General features: G+C 49.1%; 1 protein-coding gene across 9 annotated transcripts in view; it reads left to right on the top strand.

Moving 5' to 3' along the window:
* The window catches only part of TSPAN14 (tetraspanin 14), a 65,211-nt gene that overhangs the window by 31,422 nt on the left and 13,628 nt on the right, over positions 1-20,161 (top strand). For 6 of the 9 annotated variants that reach the window (XM_034930995.3, XM_057298941.2, XM_057298943.2 and 3 more), the window contains 2 exons: positions 3,403-3,500; positions 18,916-18,966. In XM_034930995.3, coding sequence (XP_034786886.1) covers positions 3,420-3,500; positions 18,916-18,966 — 132 coding nt within the window. In that variant the 5' untranslated portion in view covers positions 3,403-3,419. Of the gene's footprint in view, positions 1-2,424; positions 2,504-2,936; positions 2,953-3,402; positions 3,501-18,915; positions 18,967-20,161 lie in introns of those variants that run through there. The other 3 variants (XM_055093075.2, XM_063607481.1, XM_063607482.1) reach the window with 3 other exon arrangements.

A 20,161-nucleotide genomic window follows, 5' to 3' on the forward strand; every position in this document is an offset into this window, starting at 1 on the left:
TAGTTTCCTCTTCTGTGGGTTGAGGATGGGGGAAAAAGTGTCACTGGGACAGCCCCACCCCTAGACCTCATGGGGTTATCCTGGGTTGTACAAAAATGGCATAATACTGGCGGTGCATGTGCTCTGGGTTGTAAGTGGCACATGCATCAGGATACGTTGTCTGGGTGTGGCACACCTTTTCTTGGATGAGAGAGGGTTTCTTCCTAGTTATTCCGCAGTGTGGCCCCTAGTGTAGTTTCGAGTGTTGATGTTACCAGGGAGGAAGTGAGGGCTTGGAGTTTAGGACGTGGCTGTGAGAGTCTCTGACAGGTGTAGGTGTGGACCCCAGCATCTGAAGGCAGAATTGTTTCCTGGTTGGTCATGCGTGTTGGGTGGAAGGTGAAGCAGCAGATGGTGAGGGAAGCCAGGCGCCCTGTGGAGAATCCTTGCTCCAGAGCGCTGGCCTCCCTGCCAACTGCATCCCCATGAAGTGTTCCCTGTAGCCTTTCCATGTTCTATACACTTTATGGGTGTGAGCTGCAGGAGACCAGGGACCGTCAGGTTGAGATTCCCTGTGTTGCCACAGGACAGTCATTTTGCAAAGGCCCCGGGCAGGGGAGCAGAGGTGAGCCACCGACACTGTGGAAAGCACACAGACACGTTTGCTAATGAGCTGGTTTCTTTCTGGAGCTTTCATCAAGGAGGAAGGGGGAAGTTTGGCTTTTCTTACTGCTTCCGGAGAGTTCTTTACAGGGTTGGGTTAAATGAGGTCAAAGGAGCACTCTATAGGATCCAAAGGCATTGGATTCCATGGCTTGCACCAGCCCTCCTTAGTTCCTGAGGCCCAGCTCCCTGGAGGGTACAGCCTTCTACTTTCCAGGCTCCTCTGGGAACCACGAGGAAGAGAGGAGGCGGGATTGTCTTGTCTATAAAAAAAGAATAGAGTTTCTACCGCTTAGAACATTTTTCTGCCTCATAAGACATTTCCAGCTGAATTGACAGTTCTCTGTGATAAATGTACTTGAGTTTTAGGTTAAAAATTTTTTTTCATCTTATATGCATTAATCCAGACATGGATTTATGGTTGGGTAGCCCAACCCTCCCCTGAAGGGGAAAAAAAGAACAATTTAAAAAGTCAAACCATTGGCTGGGTGTGGTGGCTCATGCAGGTAATCTCAGCAATTTGGGAGGCCCTGGTGGGAGGATTGCTTGAGGCCAGGAGTTTGAGACTAGCCTGGGCAACATAACATAGTGAGACTCCTATCTCTACCTACACAAAAAATTAACAAACCAACCCAGTGCTTTGGGACCCTGTAATTTGAAACAAGCTGGTGAATGCTAGTTATGGCTACCGTTAAGTTAGTTGCCTACAAGGAGCCCCTCTCTGCGAATCCGTGTGCTGCACCACAGCTCAACAGGCCCGTCTACCTTTGTAAGATCCCCAAGGGGACTGCTGCAGCCCTCAGTGCCTAAGCTGATACCTGATCTGCTGGGCATGGGTCTGCTGGCATGTCAGTATCACCGTGGGGGCGGGGGTGGGGGACTTGTCGGAAATGCAGATTCAGGGCTCCAACGCAGACCTTCTTACCAGAACCTTGTGTTGGGGGCTGGGATCTGTATTTAAAATAAGTGATTCTGATGCTGCCAGCCAGGACCCTCATGCCAGTGACATTGGAGCAGGTCACTAAAAGCCCCACTTTAGTTGAGGATGCTGAGGTCCTGAGAGAGCAGGGACTTGCATGGGCTGAGGTCATGTTGCTGAAGGAAGGCGCCTGTGTCTCTTCCTTGAGAGCTCCTTTTCTCCCTGCAGCCGCTCTGGCCCATGCAGTGTTCAGGCCTTGTGTGTGTCCTTGTGTCCTGTAGAGTTCTTGGGCAACAGGTGGTTGTGTTCACACTCATTCTTGGAGGCAAGTTTTATGGATGTGCTCTTGTGATGGTGGGGCGGTGGTAGGGGGAAGGTGGGGATAGGGCAGCTGGGTAGCCGTCTGCCTGTCATTCTCCCCAGCTGGTTTCCGAGGTCAGACAGAAGGAGGGTCTGGTGGGTGAGTGGTGGTGTCTAGGCTGTGCCCGTCAATTCCACACCGTGGGAGAGGTGGAGCGGTCACAGGTTCCATTTCCAGAGGAGTGTGGTTTCATGTCCCTTCTTGGCACTTCTTTCTCAGAACATTGCAGACCAACAGCCAGCCTGCCGTGGCTGCCTCACAGGAAGGGGTTTTGCAAGTAGCCACTCCGTGGAAACTGGTTTCTCACTGGCGGATGTGGGTGGGTCGCCTCCTCACCTCTAGAGTGGCCTTGTCTCCTTTCGCCTTGGGCTGTGTTACTCTCCTCACCTGGGAAGTGGGGGGTGAGCAGAGGGCTGGCATGGGACCACTGCCCTACGGGCCTCTGATCCTGTCCCTACCTGTGCACTTGAGGCACTCCCTCCTTCCCCACTGTTCAGCCACTGCATTGGGGGCAGGGGACCGTGGAGGACTTCGGGGTCCACCTGGATTGCCACTGGGGTTCCAAAAGGAAAGCAGCAAAGGTAGGCCAGGCCCTCAGAAAAGTCCCTTGGAAATAGCACCCTCCTGCAGTAGGATCTCTGAGGTTGCTTTGAGGGTTAGACACAGATAAAAAACAGTGGCCCCACCCTTCACTCTGTAGTTCACAGGGTCTTCCCACATAGGCTGTGTAGTCCAAGCTTCATTACAGCCCTGGAGGACAAAGCTATGGCTATAGTCTGGGTTGAGGTGGAGTAGGGGGTGAGTGACAGGGGAGGGAGGGAGCAGGGGGATGGCTGCTGGCTGCAGTGGCCTTCCTCACCTCTGAGGGCTGAGCTTCAGAGGTTTTCAGAAAATGTTGCATGAATGAGTATGGAGCCCTCATCTTGGCTTTTCTTCACTGGGCACAGTTGGATCATGTCCAGACCTGCCTGCACGTTCATCTCCCAAACATGGCTCTTTGTGGTCAAGCCCGTTTCTTCTGTTGGCTCTGGTGGGTGGAAAGAACGTGGACTGTGAAGTCCCCTGTCCTTGGTTCCAATCCTGGGCTGTCATTGCTCTCTTGTCCTTGGGCAAGTCATGTGACCTTTCTGAATGGTTTCCTCAACCATGAAGTGGAAAAAAATCAATTCCCAATCGAGAGGTGATGAGATCAATATTTGGGAAGGCTCCAAGCAGAATTCCTGGTACTTAGAAGACACTTAAAAAGCATCTTTCTTCCTTTCAAAAATCTCCCTTATCCTTTCGTTTGTCTTTTGGAGAGCTGATTTAACCTGAGTTTTGCATTACCTATACCTGGCCTTGGTATCAGGCCTCTGCTTGGACCAGTAAAGGGTCATGAGGGAAATGATCGGGAGCTTTCTAGAATCCGCATATGAGCAGGTTTGGGGGAAAGGTTTTAACGCTGAGCCTGCCATCTCACTAGTCACACATCTCTCCGCAGATTCTGCTTCTCAGAAGATGCACTATTATAGATACTCTAACGCCAAGGTCAGCTGCTGGTACAAGTACCTCCTTTTCAGCTACAACATCATCTTCTGGGTAAGTGGATGAGAGCGGCCACATTCCCTTGTTTAGTCCTTCATTCAGTAAATTATGGTTTTCTACACACTCTTGATTTGCCAGACACTATGTAAGGCTCTGGGATAAGGTGGTGGGCAGGGTCAGTGACCCCTACCCTCACAGAACCAGTTGCAGCTGTGGGGATGGGGGAAGGCCAAAGGCCGAGGTGATTGAAAGCCAGAGTAAGGCCAACCCAGCCTTGGGGGTTCAGGAAGCCTTGGGGCTCTGGCCCAGATGCCTGTCTGTCTCCCCTACCTGCCCGTGTTCCGATCCTGGGAGTGCCCCAATGAGACATCAACAGCAAGGTACTTTGTGTGCATCTGACTATGGGCCAGGCCCTGTTTTAGGTTCTGGGAGGTGATAACAGACAAGGGCAATAAAGTCTTATCCTTGTAGTGCTTATGTGTAACCAAGAGCCATGTTAGCCTCCTGAGCAACAGGACAGTGAGGGAGAAGCTCCTTGGATAGGGTGACCAGGGACAGGCATTCTGTGGAGGTGACTTGTGGGCTGAAAACTTGAGTACTAATGAAGAGGCAGCCAAGCAGGAGTCTGGGGAAGAATGCTCCAGACAGACAGAATGGCAGCTGCAAAGGGCCTGAGGCAGGAATGAGCTTTGTGTGTGCAAAGGACAAACAGAAGGCCATGTGGCTGGAGCTGAGTAAGTGGGAGAAGGGACACAGGTGGGGACAGAGGCATGCAGGAGCCAGGTCACAAAGGATCATACAGGTCTCAATAAATAGTTGGAATTACTTTCTACTGCTTTAAATAATTATTGGAAGGCTTGTAAGTTGGGTGGTGTGATCTGATTTTGGAGTGACTACAGAGTGAGGGGATGGATGGTGGTACCAGGTTCTGAGATGGGATTTGGGGTAGAAGGGGTACATTTAAGTTATCTCATAGCCACCCTCAGGGAGATACTATTTCCTTTGTCGTTGACTGTCCTGGAGATGGAAGTCTTGGCCAACCACCATCAGAGGAAGGGCTGGACCAGATGAGAGCATGGAAGATGGGTGTGTTGACTGAGAAGAGGAGAGGTCTGAATATTGAGCCCTAGGATGCTAGAGGTTGGGTCGAGGAAGAAAACCCACTCCCAAGTTGGCTGAGAGCGAGTGGCCCGTGGTAAAGGGAAGACCAGGAGATTGTATATTGTAGAAGCCTTTAAAGTAGAAAGGCACAGTCAACCATGGTGCAGGGAGGTGAAGAAGGATGAGGACAGGTCATTGGTAATGGCTTAGACAAAGTGGAGGTTGTTGATGATGTTGACGGGACCACTGTGAGCTCTGGGTAGGGGATCTGGGCGGGTGGATAGAAACCCAGCTGGAGTTGGCTGAGGAGCCAATGAGAAGTAAAGAAGTGAAGGGGATGACTCTTGACAGTTCTTCCAAGGATGCTTGCCTTAAAGAGGAGAAGAAAAATTTGGACACTGGCTGGAGATGGTCAAGGGATTAAGGGAGATATAGCATGTGTTTCTTGCCAGTGGGATTGGTCCAGGGAGAGGCAGACATTGATTCTGTGCAGGAGGGCCTGGGGACATGATCATGCACAGAGTCTTTGAAAACCATTAAACATAGTTTATGCATATCTGTGTGGGGGTAGGTGGAGAAAGAAGGACAGAATGAGTGGCCATGATGTCACATTTTGCTTCTACTGCAGATTTGGCATCTCCTATGGGGACTGGAACTCTTGAAAACAAGGCAGACTTACTAAGCCTTCTCAGCCTTGCAAGCTTGATTTTGCAGCCTCATCTCCTGGTGATTTATCTTAGTATGTTTGGGGATTTTCTGTCCTAGAGAAATAAGGTGGGATTCAATGGCTTGGTCTTTTAGCCCACATCTTTTCCTGTGGTCCGATAACTTTGCACCAACATCTGCATCATTGTCCCTGGAATAGGGCATTGCTGGATATTTGATGTGGTGCCTCTGGGTCCCTCTTAATGCGGGAGTCCATGCTCCATCCTCATGATGTATGGCTTCTCAGAGCAGCATTGTTCCGTCTGGAGAGCCCTCTGGCCTTACCTGGTGTTCCCCTCCACCATCCCGCACCCCCAGGCAAGTATATGGTGGAGGTTCGCTGGGCTAGGCAGGCAGTCTGTCACTTGTGCACTTGGACACCCAGTTGCTCCTCTCTGTGGGTGTGCTGCTTGGCTTTGTGCCTCAACCTCCGACTCTCATCTTGATTTCTGCAGCTAGAGCAACACTCTCCCACTACTGCTGTGGCTGAGGGCCCTGGTATCTTCATTTCTTCAGAGGGTTTCAGGAGAGTTTTTGACATCAGGGAGCTCTACTAACTTGCCCAGTAACACGTTTGCAGCACTATATTCCAGTAGTGGAGTGCATGAATCCAGCATGGTAGCAAGTCTGCTTGGTGGTTGAAGGGTGCTGCGGTGTTTTTGGGCTTTGCAGATTTGGCAATGTGTGTTGAAAGTTAATCATTTTTCAGTTAGTGTGCATTGGGGCAGAACAGGAAGGAACAAACAGGAACAGTCAGGAAGACCAAACATGAGAGAGCTTGGTTGGGAAATAAGAGTGGGAGGCCAAGTGCCTTGCTTAGGGGGAAGCTGCTGGACCCTCCCCACTGGGTTCCTGGTAGTGATGTGCAGTCTTCATTTGCAATGGAGCTGGCAATGTGGGGTGAGGCCTGAGATGGGCGCACAGACCTCTGGGAAGCTCATGGTATAGCAGGAGGGTGCCGGGCTGGCTCTGGGCACCCAGGGCCTCCCTGAGCTGAGTGACCTGGCTAAGCCTCAGTGTTTTCCTTGTGACGTAGCACTCTCAGCTGCCTAGTGTCTGCCTCAGGTTGCTGAAAATGTATAAAGTGGAATGCCCAAGCCCTTACCTCTGCAGATAAGTTTTCTTTTTTTTTAAATGGAGAAAATATAAAAGTAGGATAATAAAATGAACTCCATGTTCCCACCGTCTAGCTTATTTGATTTGTATCCCCCTGCCCAACCCTTTGGATTATTTTGAAGCAAAGCCCAGGTAGGTGATTTTGCAGTGTTTTTATTTGTATTTTGTTTAATGAATTAACAGTGAGCAGTGGTGCAGAAGGATTGCACGTGTTGATGGTGGACACTGGGCTCAGCAGGCAAGTTTGAATGTGCAGAAGGCAACTTGTTGCTTCTGTGACCAATCCTAGGTGTTGGGACAAATATGAGGTTTTATTTAGTAGTTTGCCCTCACTTAGAATTATTTTCACAGGCCTGGCGCGGTGGCTCACATCTGTAATCCCAGCACTTTGGGAGGCCGAGGCGGGCGGATCACGAGGTCAGGAGATCAAGACCATCCTGGCTAACACGGTGAAACTCCGTCTCTACTAAAAATACAAAAAATTAGCCGGGCGTGGTGGTGGGCACCTGTAGCCCCAGCTACTCGGGAGGCTGAGGCAGGAGAATGGCGTGAACCCGGGAGGCGGAGCTTGCAGTGAGCCAAGATCGCGCCACTGTACTCCAGCCTGGGCGACAGAGCGAGACTCAGTCTCAAAAAAAAAAAAAAGACTTATTTTCACAATAGCATTCTTTATAGATAAATACCATTTGGTCGCTAATAGATTTTTTTAAGCTCTCTTTCTGACTTCGGGGCCAAGGTTTTCCCAGGATTGTTAAAACCTGCTTGGGATAAGAAATGTGGATGCCACTGATGTTTGCATGTCTGTTCTGAACCTCTTGGTTTACAGAATGAGAATGGAATGGGCTTCATGAGGTTCTTATCACAAGGATGTTAGGGAAAATATGCTTCCATGCAACATGGCTTTTTGAGAGCGCTAGTGTTTTTTACTTACTAAAAAAATCATTCTTTGGTTGTGCTAGACCTGTTTTTAGTGCAAAAATCTCACTTTGACTTAGGAAATGCAAATCAAAACCACAATGAGATACCACTTCACACCCATTGGGATGGCTATTATTTTAAAAAATGGAAAATAACCGATGTTGATGAGGATGTGGAGAAATTGAAACCTTTGTGCACTGTTAGTGAAAATGTAAAATGGTGCAATTGCTATGGTAAACAGTATGGTAGTTCCACAAAAGTTAAAAATAGAATTACCATATGATCCAACAATTCCACTTCTGGGTATAACCAATAGAGCTGAAAGCAAGATCTCAAAGAGATATTTGTACACCTATGTGCACATTCATAGCAGCATTATTTACAGTTGCGAAAAGGTAGAAACAACCAAAGTGTCCATAGATGATTGAGTGGATAACCAAATGTGATATACAGATGTGAAAGAGCTTAAAAAGGAAGGCAGTTCTGTCACATGCTACAGCATGGGTAAACCTTGAGTACATAGTGCTGAGTGAGATAAGCTAGATGCAAAAAGACAAACACTGTATGATTCCACTTATATGAGGTGCCCACAGTAGTCAGAATCATAGAGACAGGAAGTAGAATGTTGGTTGCTAGGAGCCTGGGAAGGGAAGATTGGGGAGTTGTTGGTTAGTGGGTACAGAAGATCTCACTTTGATGTGCAGAGGAAGGGAAGCTGGGAGAGGCGTACACTGGAGGAGTGGCATCTGGCTCTTTGTCTTTGTTCATTTATACCCCCCACTGGTTCCACAAAGCACTTGGGCTTTTCTAAGTTTGCCGAGTGAATCCTCTAGAGGGATGATTCAGATAATGTCTGCAACTCCAGGGTTGGTTTCCAACACAAGCATTGGCTTTAATCTGCATGCAGAGGTTGGATGAAGTCCTTGCCTGGATCTGCTTCAGAGATGGATTAAAAGTGAAGAACTGAGACCCTTTCTAAATAGACTGTAGGCCTGTGTTACGCAGGAAAGTCCTTTGCTTGCCTTTAGTTTAAAAAAAATGTTTTTAAATGACATTCTGCCGTTGGCTTTCTCAGTGACTTGGGTCTATTTGAGCCTACCCTTGTAAAATGTGTGAATTCACCTCTGTGCAGCCTGTTTCTGAGTGAGATGAGAGCCATGGACATCTGTGCTCTGTGACCAGCATGGCTTGAGGCCTATTCCTTCAAAGTCACAGATGCCTCCTGTGAGTAGGGTGAACATGTAATCTATGGTTCAACTTTTGACAGTAAGAGAATTTTGAGAGAGTCTTGCGAATTTTGCCAGAACAACAGGTGTACCCCAGGCCTCTCCTGTGCAAACCTGGGCATGTGGCCACCCTGCACAAGAAAGGGAAGACAAGCCCAAGGTGGAAAGATCAACTCTCTTCCCTTACCTCTGTGTAGGGCATCTTTGCAGGTGGGGTCTTATTCTCTTCCTCTGACTTTTAATGCTCCTCTTTATAGAGGACTTGCCACCTCCCAGGATAGTCTGCTGTTCCTGGGCTCTTCTGACTGATGGAAAATTGCCCTTATTTGAGCTGAACTCTGCTCCTTTGATATCAGACCCCAAGGCCTGATCCCTAGATCTTCAGACAAATGATTTCTTCATTTCCATCTCAGTAATGCAGTCAAAAGGGAAAAGTCTAGTGTTTTAATAATGTATATAGTGTATTTTTGTTTTCACTGCTGGGAAGATGTCCCTTTTTCTCTTCAGGTAGTATTTAATCAACTTTTGTAATTTCGTGGAAATTCATAAAGGCTAAACAAGGCATCCCAGGTTTACTGCATTTCCTCTTCTATGCCCCAGCGTCCTGTCTGCAGGCACACAGTTTCATATCCTGTGAGTAGTATCCTTGCAGTCTTAAGATACGCATTTTCACATCAGCATCTGCTAATATAGAACATCTACTAATATAGAACATTCCAGGTTGCAACATTATCTTTCCAATTGTATTTTTAGAAATTCCCATATTGGACATTTAGGTTGTTTCCAATTTTTTTGCTATCCTAGATAAGGATGCAGTGATTAGTTTATGTAATACACATTCTTCCCTTTAGGGAAGGGAGGGAAATTATTTGCTGAGATAGATTCCCAGGAGAGATTAATTGGGTCACAAGGTGTGTACATTGTTTTGACCTGCCTGAACATACAGTCAAAATCACATCCCCAGAACGACTGCCCCAATTCATAAGAAGTTGACTCTCTTTTGGCACTGTGTGTGTGTGTGTGTGTGTGTGTGTGTGTGTGTGTGTGTGTGTGTGTGTTTACGTGTGTGTATTTCGTCATTTAGGCTTGCCAAGGCAGAGGGCAGGGATTGCTTAATCAGAAACTCCACTAGAGCTTAAGGAGTGGCCTGTGGTGCTGATGCCTGCATGGCCTCAGCCCCTGATTTCCCCAACTTAGGCAAGCGTGAGGCTGGGACCACCAGTTGGGATTACTGGGGAAGGGATGTTCAAAGTGCTCTGAGATTATTGCCTGGCACACAGGACTGTTAAATGCTTGCACGTACTTTCAAGTCTTAAGTAGTTTGGTGTGCTTGTATAACTCTGCCTCCTTGGCTGGTAAATAATCAGCATGGCATAGTCTACAGGAGTGATTTTTCTTGTTTGTACTTTTTTTCTTTAATGGAAATCCTTTTTATAATGATCACTTTTATTGATGTCTGATTTAGATAGAATAACATTTATTCATTTCAGCTGTACAGTTCAGTGACAGCTGTACATGCCACATAATCACCATCATCACAATGAAGATATAAAACATTCCCATCACCCCAGAAACTTTCCTTGTGCCCCTACAGTCATGCCTGCCCCACCCTACCCCTTCCCTGGGTGATGGTTGTTCTGCCTCCTGTTGCTATAAATTAAACTCTTTGGTATCTGACTTTTTTTTAGTTAGGTGGTAGTGTCTCCGTTGTTTTTCTGTTTTTAATTACTTTTTAAAAATCTTTTGAAATTATTTTTTATTTTTTAATTGTACAATATACATAACAGAACATTTGTCATTAAAACCATTTTAAGTGTGTAGTTCATTGGCGTTAAGTACATTCACATTCACCTTGATTGGTGTTCTTATTTTTATTATTTCTTCCTTTCTACTTGGGATGATTTTGCTTTTTCTTAGCTACTTAAACTGGAAGATTAGATCACTGATTTTTAGATTTTTTTCCTAATATAAATATTTGAAGCTGTACATTTTCTGCATCCCACACATTTTGATATGTTTTCACTTGATTTGGTAAAAATAGTTTGCATATGCATACTCTATGAACTGTGTCTCCTCCCACCTCCAGGCTGACTTCAAGAGTTTCTCCTTTTATTCTGGATTATAGCAATTTTATACATGCTGGTATAGTTGTCTTTATGTTTATTCTGTTTGGGGGTTCATTGGGCCTTTGAGATTTGTGGGTTTATAGTTTTCATCAGATTTAGAATATTTTAGCCATTATGTTTTCAAATGCACACCCTTTTTCTCCCCTTCCCTGTCCCATTTCCCTAGGACATTGTTTATCTAGGTTGCAGAGGCTCGGTTTAGTTTTTTATTTTGTTGAGTGTTTTACCGTTCTCCTTTAGTTTCCATAGCTTTGTCTTCAGCTTTACTGATCTTTTCTTCCATAGTGTCTCATTGGCTGTTAAACCCATCTAGTGAAGTCTTCAATTCTAATATTATAGTTTCTATTTCTAGTCGTTACATTTAGGTATTTTTTATGTCTCCAATTTCTTTCCTTATCTTATTTATATTTTCCTTTAAATTCCTGAACATATTTGCAATACTTGTTTTGAAGTTGTTGGGATTTCATCTTCTTCATCATTCTTGTGTCTTCTATTTACTGAATTTTTTCTCTTATAGCTCACTTCTTTCCTTTTCTTGCCTATCTAGTAACTTTTGATTGGATATTAGTTATAGTTTTTCTACTAAGTATTCTTCCCTAACAGTATTAAGTCTTTTGTGTCTGACATCTTTCATTTAATATCATATGTGAGATTCATTCATGCAGTTATACGTAGTTGTAGATCATTTATTCTTGTTGTGTAATATTCTATTGTGGGGATATATCATTTGTGTTATTTACAGTTTTAGGCTATTAAGACCTGTTACAGTGATATAAAAACATACCAGTGTTGGAGACCTGAGTATAGGGTATCCCAGGCTTTGTGTGGCTGAGCAGGATGAAATCCCATCTTTCCTCTCCAGGTCCAGATGGTTTTAGTGTGATAGTTTAGAGCTGAGCTTTTCAGACTATGGCTTGCAGGCCAAACCTGGCCTTCCGCCTGTTTTTACACATACAATTTTATTGGAACACAGCCACACCCATTCATTTATGTATTATCTATGGCTGCTTTCCCATTATAACAGCAGAGTTGAGTAATTGCTACGGGGATCATCCAGCACACAAAGCTGAAAATATTTACTATTTGGCCCTTTACAGAGATGCTGACCACTGCCTTAGTATCTTGATTTTCTACCCACCTTTAATCACTGTGAACTGTGCCAAAGTTAGGTTGGGGGGTTCCCTCTCTCCTGGGGGTACTGCCTGTCACCTCCCTTGAATGGCTGTGCTCCCTCCGCCTGCCTTCGTTTCCAGGGCCTTGACTCAGGTTCCTGGGCGGGGCTCAGTGGGGGTCAACTCTCTGTTATCTGGCAACACAGAGACAGCTGTGGAAGCTGCCCCTGGAGCCCTCTGCACAGTCCTTCCCCACACTGGGGCCCTCACATGGGTTTGCTGGCTCTGCTGGGAGGGCACATGTGTTGCCTTTTCTCAGAACCACCCTTCCGGCAGGAGGAAAAGCTGGGGTGTGATAGCTATGTGACCCCATGCAAGGCACCTCCTGCTCTGGGCTCTGTTTCCTTCTGTCATAAGGAAGCCGAGCCCTAGCATCCCTTCTGGCTCCCAGACCTTCTGAACTCCCACTGACAAGTGGCTTGGTTCAGACTTTCAACACAGGACAGATAACTGCAGCTCCTCCCTTGGCCCACTGGGCTCTCAGGGCCAGGTTGGGTCTGGGGTCTGCACCCTCTGGTCCTTTTTGGCTTCAAATTCTATTGAATCGTCAGCATTTCAAGTGGCCACAAGTATCTCTGTTGTTTCCTGAATGCCCCAGGCCTGGATTCAGGATTTCTTATTCTGGAGAGTACCAGGACCCTGGGGTTTCCGTCTGGTGTAATTTATAATGGCAAAACTCAGCCAGTGGGAGATGCATGGGTCCTTGCTGCTTATTTTGCTGATTGACAGACTGAGGCCCAGGAGAGGGATGGCTTCCTCGAGACCCTGACTCTGTGAGTTAGGGACAAAGCTGAGACTCAGTCCTGGCTTCCTCCACTCCCTGCTGTTTTCTTTCCATCATCCTTTCCTACCTCACTTGAAAAGCCTCCAGAAGGCCGTATTTCCCTAAGCTCTGCTTCACTGTTGTCTCCAGAAGCCCAGTAAAACAGGTGCCTCTGGAAAGGACTTGGTCTTAGGACAGAAGCTGGTGCTGGAAGTAATTGGGGGTGGGGTACAGAACACCATTGTCAAGAGAAGGAGACTCAGTGTCTTCAGGACAGCAGATGCTTGTGGCATATCCTTGAACGCCCCTCACATCTCTGCTCTGTCTGCCGTGCAGGAGGGCATGGCCACCTTGAGACTGGCTCTGTGCCTGGAGTAAGCATGTCACGTAGGATCTTCCTTCAATCTTTACAACCTTCCTGTGACCTAGGAAAGATAATCCCTGTTTTGTAGAGAACATAGGCTCAGAGAAGGTCTTGGACTCGCATGAGGCCCTGTCACTAGGTAGCTACAAAGCAGAGACTGGACCCAGGGCTGGCTTTGTTCAGGGGAAGAGGCTCCGTGAATGTCAGCCTGAGTCAGCGTGTGGATTGTGCAAGACCCGGAGGCCAGCAGGGCAGAGCCTGAGAGCATCGCCTGCTGCTGGTGATTCGCCTTGATCTTGCTGAGGAAAGGCCTCTGGGGCCTGCAGGAGTTGCCAAGTACTTTTATACACGCTTAAATGAAATCTTGCAAGGAGCCAAGGCCATTAAATCATGGGTGAGAGGCTGCCTTTGACCTGCTTGGAGCTGCATCTTTCTCCTCCAGTTCAGCAGGGCCTGGCCGGGTGTCACTTCCTTTGTGACTTGATTGTGCTTGAGTAAAGTACCACGTGCTTGCTCATGTGGTAAGTGGATTTCTTGTGTCTGGACTCTGGCTGGACCAGCCCAGAGTGCCCCAAGAGGACCTCCTGCCTTTCGCAGGGTCATTTGCCTAAGGTGAAAGGTCAATATTTAATCTTCACAGTGACCCACAAAGAGGCCCTGCTGCCTTGTCCACCGGCCCTGGTTGGGACACAGCGTGGTCTCACTACCTGACAGTGTGGGTCATTTGGCTGTAGAGCTGCACAACCCCAAAGCCCCCCTGTGGAATTCCTACATCACTGGGCCCTTGTGTGAGTGCCCCTGTGTGGAACGCAGCTGCTCTGTGGGTGGTAAGATACTGTGTTGCCAGGGTCAGAGGCATCCAGGTTTGGTTCTTAAGTCTGCCACCAGCTAGCCGTGTGACCTTGGGCAAAGGACCAAATTGCTCTACATTTGAGCTTTCCCATCTGAAAAATGAGGGTAATTGAGCCAGAGTTATGGGATATGGAGGGATAGCCTTAGGTCCATTAAGTATTTAATGCAGCGCACAGCTCCCAGGAAAGGGCAGCTATTCACAGTGACCATAGCAGTCTAGGTGCTCGCTGGTCCAGCAGAGAAGGCTGGCCTCTCCTCAAGCTGGGCCGGAGCTGGGCCCCGTTTTTCAGTAGGTAATTCAATTAGGTCATAGGAGGGAGACAAAGAAGGTCACTTGAGGCTGGAGGGCACTCAGCTGAACCCTCACTCCCAGAAGATTGGCAGCCAGGGCTCACAGCAGCCAGGGCTTACCCGGCCTGGCCCCATGGACCATCTGCTGCAGAGTTCCAGGGAAGGGTTCCGTGGGGTGAAGCGGGCCAATGACCCGGTTCATTCATGGGACTGTTATGTGACCTCTCAGGCAGGTCACTTCCCCTGTCTAGTCCTCCCTCAGTCTCCTGGTCTCTGAAACCAGGTTTGTTGGTACTCAGAGTTCCTGCCCTGGGCCACTGTTCATTGAACCCATGATCTGACATGTGATCCCCAAGTTCCTGTCTTTCCGGTGTGAGTTAACTTTAGTTCTTCCTTTAAAACAGAATGGAAAACAACACAAGGCCTTATTCTTTTTTTTTTTTTTTTTTTTTGAGATGAAGTTTTGCTCTTGCTGCCCAGGCTGGAGTGCAATGGCGTGATCTTGGCTCACCGCAACCTCCACCTCCCAGGTTCAAGTGATTCTCCTGCCTCAGCCTCCTGAGTAGCTGGGATTATAGGCATATGCCACCACGCTCGGCTAATTTTGTATTTTTAGTAGAGATGGGGTTTCTCCATGTCGGTGAGGCCGGTCTCAAACTCTTGACCTCGGGTGATCCGCCTCCCAAAGTGCTGGGCCTCCCAGCACTCGGCCTCCCAAAGTGCTGGGATTTCAGGCATGAGCTACCACGCCCGGCCAAGTCCTTATTCTTAGAGCTGAGAGAAGGAGAACTGCACGCAGTGGTGGGGAGCTGGCTTCCCCAGCAAACAGAGGGTCAGCCAGGGCTTTCCCTGGGGGCCTTGAGAAGAACAGCAAGCGAGGGAGGGTGTGGTCTGTGGGCCATATGCAGAGCGGTAAGCGGCCCTACAGCGGCCCTGCGTTTGGGGAAGGGGCGATTGGAACAGAGGTGAGCAGGAGCAGGCCTACCTTTGCATGGGCACTGTGCCCCTGAGGGTGGGGATATGAACTGCTCTTGAGGTTGAGGGTCTTTTTTGAGAACTTGTGCAGACCAAAATTCCTTTTGTGAAACCAGTCACCTCTTCCTATTGTATCTATTTAGTCACTATTTAGTCACCTAGGAGAACAAAACAACTAAAACAGCACCTCAGCGTGAATTCACAGAAACCTATTAATATAGATGGAACTGACGCTGTTTTTGTTTTTTTCTTTTTTTTGGGAGACCTGGTCTTACTCTGTCACCACCCAGGCTGGAGTGCAGTGGTGCAATCTCAGCTTACTGCAGCCTTGACCTCCCAAGTTCAAGCAGTCCTCCCACCTCGGCCTCCCTGGTAGCTGGGAATACAGGCATTTTTTTTTACAGCTAATTTTTTTAGAAAACCTTTTTTTTTTTATAAAGAGATGGGGGTCTTGCTATGTTGCCCAGGCTGGTCTTGAACTCCTGGGCTCAAGCAGTCCTCCTGCCTCAGCCTCCCAAATTGCTGTGAGCCACTGTTCTCAGCCTGAGGCTGGTATTAATGTGGGAAACAATACCCTTAGAAGTCAGACTTAGTAGTCAAGGTGAGAGAAGGGGTGAGCTGTGAAGTGCAGTGTGGAGGAGAGAGGGGAGCTCCAGCAGTGGTTTTGTTGAGTGTCCTTAAGGTAGACTTTTCTCACCTGTCCCATGTGGCCCCACAGGATGAGCGGACTGTCATGGAAAGCTGTTAGGCAGGGGCTGGAATGTCTGTTGGGAATGCTGGATGGGGCATCGGCCTCTGGGCTTGTTCTGCTCTGACCATAGGCAAATGCCCCTGTATAGAGCCTGACCCATGCACCTGGGCCAGGCTAAGCTTTTCTTGGCCCACATTTGCTCTGAATGCCTTTGGATTGAATCACACCCAGAAGTGTGCCTGGGGGTAGCTAGAAGGGCCCAGGCAAGCACTGTCCTGGTCTTGAATCCTGGGGAGTCACTCATGCCTGCTCTGTGCCTACTGAGGGCCAAGCCCTCCTCGTTGTTGGGCTGCAACTCTGAACAAAACAGGTAACATCTCTGGCCTCAGAAGGGCTTAGCTGGGGAGACACAATAGAGAGACAGCCCCTGTGGTCTGGTATCAGTGCCGCGAAGAAAATCAACAGAGGAGGTCACACATGGAGGATGGGGAGCAGTTCCACTCAGGGTGGTAAAAGGAGGCCTTGAACGCAGTGAGGGAGGAGCCAGGAATGGATATGGAGGAAGAGCATTCCCGGCTGAGGGAACAGTGTCCAGGCTCTGAGGCAGGGGTGATTTTGATGACTTCAAGAAACAGAAGAATGTCAGGGTGGCCCAGGGAGTGGCATTGGAGCAGGGAGGTGGGAAGGAGATGCCGTGGGAGATGTGTGTGAAGCCTGGCTGCAGAGGCCCTTGGGGGCCATGGGAGAGAACGTGCATTTTCTTCTAGGTCTGCGTGGGAAGTCACTGCAGAGTTTCGAGGAGGGGAGTTCCCAGCTCTGTATTTTTGAAGGGTCAGTCTCGTTGCTTGGACCAGTGAGGAGCCCCGTGGGATCCAGACTCGAGTGGGTGGAGCCGGGGCGGGTGGGAGCAGAGACACTGGAGGAAAGCTGGTCGAATGCACTGTGTATTTGGAGGCAGAACCAGCAGAGGGTCCTCTGGGTTGAGTGTAGGGCAAAAGAGAAAGAAGGCACCAAGCCTGGGGTCTGGGTTTTCTCTCTTACACTTGCTGGGTGGACGGTGGTGCCACTGAATGAGACGGAAAAGAGTTGGGGGGAGCTGGGTTGGGGTTGGGGGACCAAGGCTGCGTAGTAGGGCACAGTAAGAGTAAAATATCGTTAGCTGTCTTAGGAGGACAAGTAAAGTAGACATTAGGGTATTTGACTGGGGGCATGGCCAGGACTGGACATCTGAGTGTGTCGCTCAGCAGTGTTTAGATGGTATTTAAGCCTTGTGAATTATGAGATCATCGAGAGGGCTCAGGGCAGGGTGAAGGAGCTAGGACTGTGAGTGAGGCCCACCAGCGTCTAGAGGGGTCTGAAGGAGGAGGAGGAGGAAGAGCAGGGAGGAAGGCAGTCAGGGGCATATGCTTGGGGTCCCCGAAGCAGGGTGTGTCAGTGGAGTGGTTGGAGGAGGAGAGAATGACCAGCTGTGACCAATGAGGTCAGATACCATGAGGAAAAGTCTTGGGCTCCAGCTTTGGCAAGAGGGAGGCAGGTCCCTGGGGGCCTTGAATAAGATGGGTGGGGATGGAGCCTGCAGGATTCGGCAGGTGGTGACCAGTCACCTTCAGGTTGCTCAGCATGCCAGTGTAAGACACCTGGGGAGGGAAAGGAAGCGGTCATGCATTCTATCAGGAAAACCCTTCCCAGCTAGTCAGTTCAGGGGGAGGACTGAGAAGCGGGAAATGGGTGTGGTGTGGTAGAAAGGGCTCTGCCCCCTTGGCTTGGTGCTGTATCCAGTACTTGAGACGGTATCTGGCACTCGGGATGTACTCCGTGAATATTTGTTGAATGAATGAGTGAGGAGTGAATGAATGAACTGAGACTTGTGATTCAGCCCTTCTCCCCACTGCCTGACATTTTGGTCTTGGCCCTCCCTGGGCCCCAGTGCTCTGCTTTTGTAAGATGGAGGGATTGGTTCTTGGTGGGGGTTCTTTACTTAGTGTTCACAGACCATTGTGGGAGCCAGCAGTGGGAAGCTGTGACCCCTCTAAAATTTCATGCAAAATACTGGGCATGTGTGCATTTTCTGAAAGTGATCTGTGATCCAGAAGAGGTTGGATCACAGATCACTTTCAGGTTGGATGAGACTTCCTGGGGCTTTCCTTGAGCCCTTTCTTTCCATTCTAGCCCCTGGGGCTAGTTATTGAGTAAAATAGGTAGAAGTGGCTCAAGTCTTGAGATCACCGGTAGTCATAGAGAAGCGTGGTCCTGTTATTTATCGTGAGATGGTGATAAATGGCAGTGAAATGCCAGTGTGGTGTAAAGTAGTCACAGAAAAACAGGAGGTAGCTTTATTAGCAGAGCCCACGTTGTGTTTTGTTCTATATGGAAAAGCCCTCCCTGGTTCAGGAACCTGTGTGATGTATTTGGGTGGGCCCCTTTCTGTTGTGGTGCACATGGGGTATGGGTTCCTGCAGGTGGGAAGTTGGGGTTGGGGGTGGTGCTCCTCTGGGGCGAGCTCATTGCTTAGAGCAAGCCTATTTTCATTCTCTAGCTAAAAGCCCAGCCTTTCCTGAGCACAGATGCGCCCCCTGCTCATTGTAGTTAACAGTGGGGGGGAGGCTCAGCCCTGGCCAGTGAATGGCCTGGGCCACTGGATAGCTGCTTATCTGTGCCTGGAGTCTTATCTCCAGGGCTGGAGAGCTGGGGTGTGTGGCAGAGATGCTGGACTGTTTCCCCCCGTCCTCACCCTGTGGTGGTGCCTGGTCCTATGCAGTCTCATCCTGTGTTGGGAACCTCTGAGGGGACCTGGGTCAGCCCTCCCAAGGGGTGATGTCTTCGTATACAACAGATAGTGCACTGAAATGAGTTCAGGGTTGCAGAAAGGGGAAGAAGCAGCACAGCCTGATGTCTGTGACCCATAGTCTCTCCAGGGTGGAGTCTGCTCTGAGATCTTTTCCTCTTCCTTCCCTGGGGCATAGGGTCATCTGAGGTTGAAGGAGTTTGTCCAGATATTCAGGAAGGTAGGTTCAGGTTATCTGTCATCTGCAGGGCCTGAGGGGCCATGTGGGATGTGAGCTAGGAGCATGCCCTACCTGGCAGTGTGGACTTTGCTCTATGAAGCATGTTCACAGTGCTGGTTTCCAACCTAACTTCCTTCTCTGTCTCTTTCCTCTGCCCCACTTAGTTGGCTGGAGTTGTCTTCCTTGGAGTCGGGCTGTGGGCATGGAGCGAAAAGGTAGGTGTAACTGTCGCAGGACACTGAGCTTCAGGCAGCCAAAACCAGATTCGTTGGACTTCATTTTCCCTCCTCCAATCTGTTCCCTGACAACAAGCATTTCTTGTGCAGTGTCAAGGTGTATAGTTGTCAATCTTTACAGACACAGCTCTTGCGTACTCTGCCCACATGATAGTATTGGCTGCTGGAGGTATGGGCTGGGCTGGTTGGGTTTTGAGCCCTGTGGATGTGGAGAGCTCAGCTCTTGTATGCAGCTGTGCCCAGAGCAGGCTTGGGCAATCCAGCTTCCTGACCCTGTCTGTGCCTCTGGGAGCAAGCGGGCAGGTCCCTGAATACAGGCATGCTTATTGTTGAAGCCCTTATCCTCCAGGATGAGAAAGAGCAGGGAGCAGGGAGCGGGGCTGGGTGACATGCCCCCAGGGTGCCCTGTGGGGCAGGGGTGGGCCTTTAAGCACTTCTGGGCCTCCTTGCCCAGCCTCAGGAGGAGAGGGGAGGAGTGGAGACCTGGCTCCTACTGTCGGGAAGGACATGGTGCAGTTGCGGCTCCAGGAAGGGGATGAGACTGGATATGGGCAGGGTGGGGCTGTGCTGCTGCTTGTTGCCCTGTGGCAGGGGTGCTGGGGAGGCGTTGAGGGCTGAAAAAGGCCAGGGAGGGAAGAGGGGAGGGGAGGGAAGCAGTAAGGTGGAGCAGGCCTGGCCAGAAAGAGCCAGGAATAAAGCTTCCTCTAGTGTCTTGGGCCTAGGCCTTCTTCCTTCAGCGGAACCTCCCTTTGCTTCCAGCAGGAGGAGGCAGGAGAACCTAGGTCTACAGGCTTTCCTGCCATGGTCTTAGGGACTGGATAAGGCCCACCTTCAGGTTTGGGCACCTTCAAAGTGGCCTGTGAACCCCTAAAGGGCAAGAGCTGGGGTACGGTGTCCCTTTGCCCCAGTGACCCAGAAGCAGGTTCAATCTGTGCCTCACAGCACCACCGTGTGGCTTCCCCTGGGACTGCAGCCGCCTAACTGGGTGTGGCCCTGAGTGTGGAGCTGGCTACTACAATTCCTTTGAATCTGTCGATCTAAAATAAGTGAAAAGGCCAGACCTAGTTTAGAGAGAGTTTATTCAAGTACACATGTTGAGGACAGGCCTACCCAGGAAGCACAAATTCCAAAGAATGGAAGTCAGCTTTCCTGTTCGAAGTATAGGAGCTTGGGA

The sequence above is a fragment of the Pan paniscus genome, chromosome 8, assembly GCF_029289425.2.
Source record: "Pan paniscus chromosome 8, NHGRI_mPanPan1-v2.0_pri, whole genome shotgun sequence".
In the NCBI taxonomy this organism is placed as follows: Eukaryota; Metazoa; Chordata; class Mammalia; order Primates; family Hominidae; genus Pan; species Pan paniscus.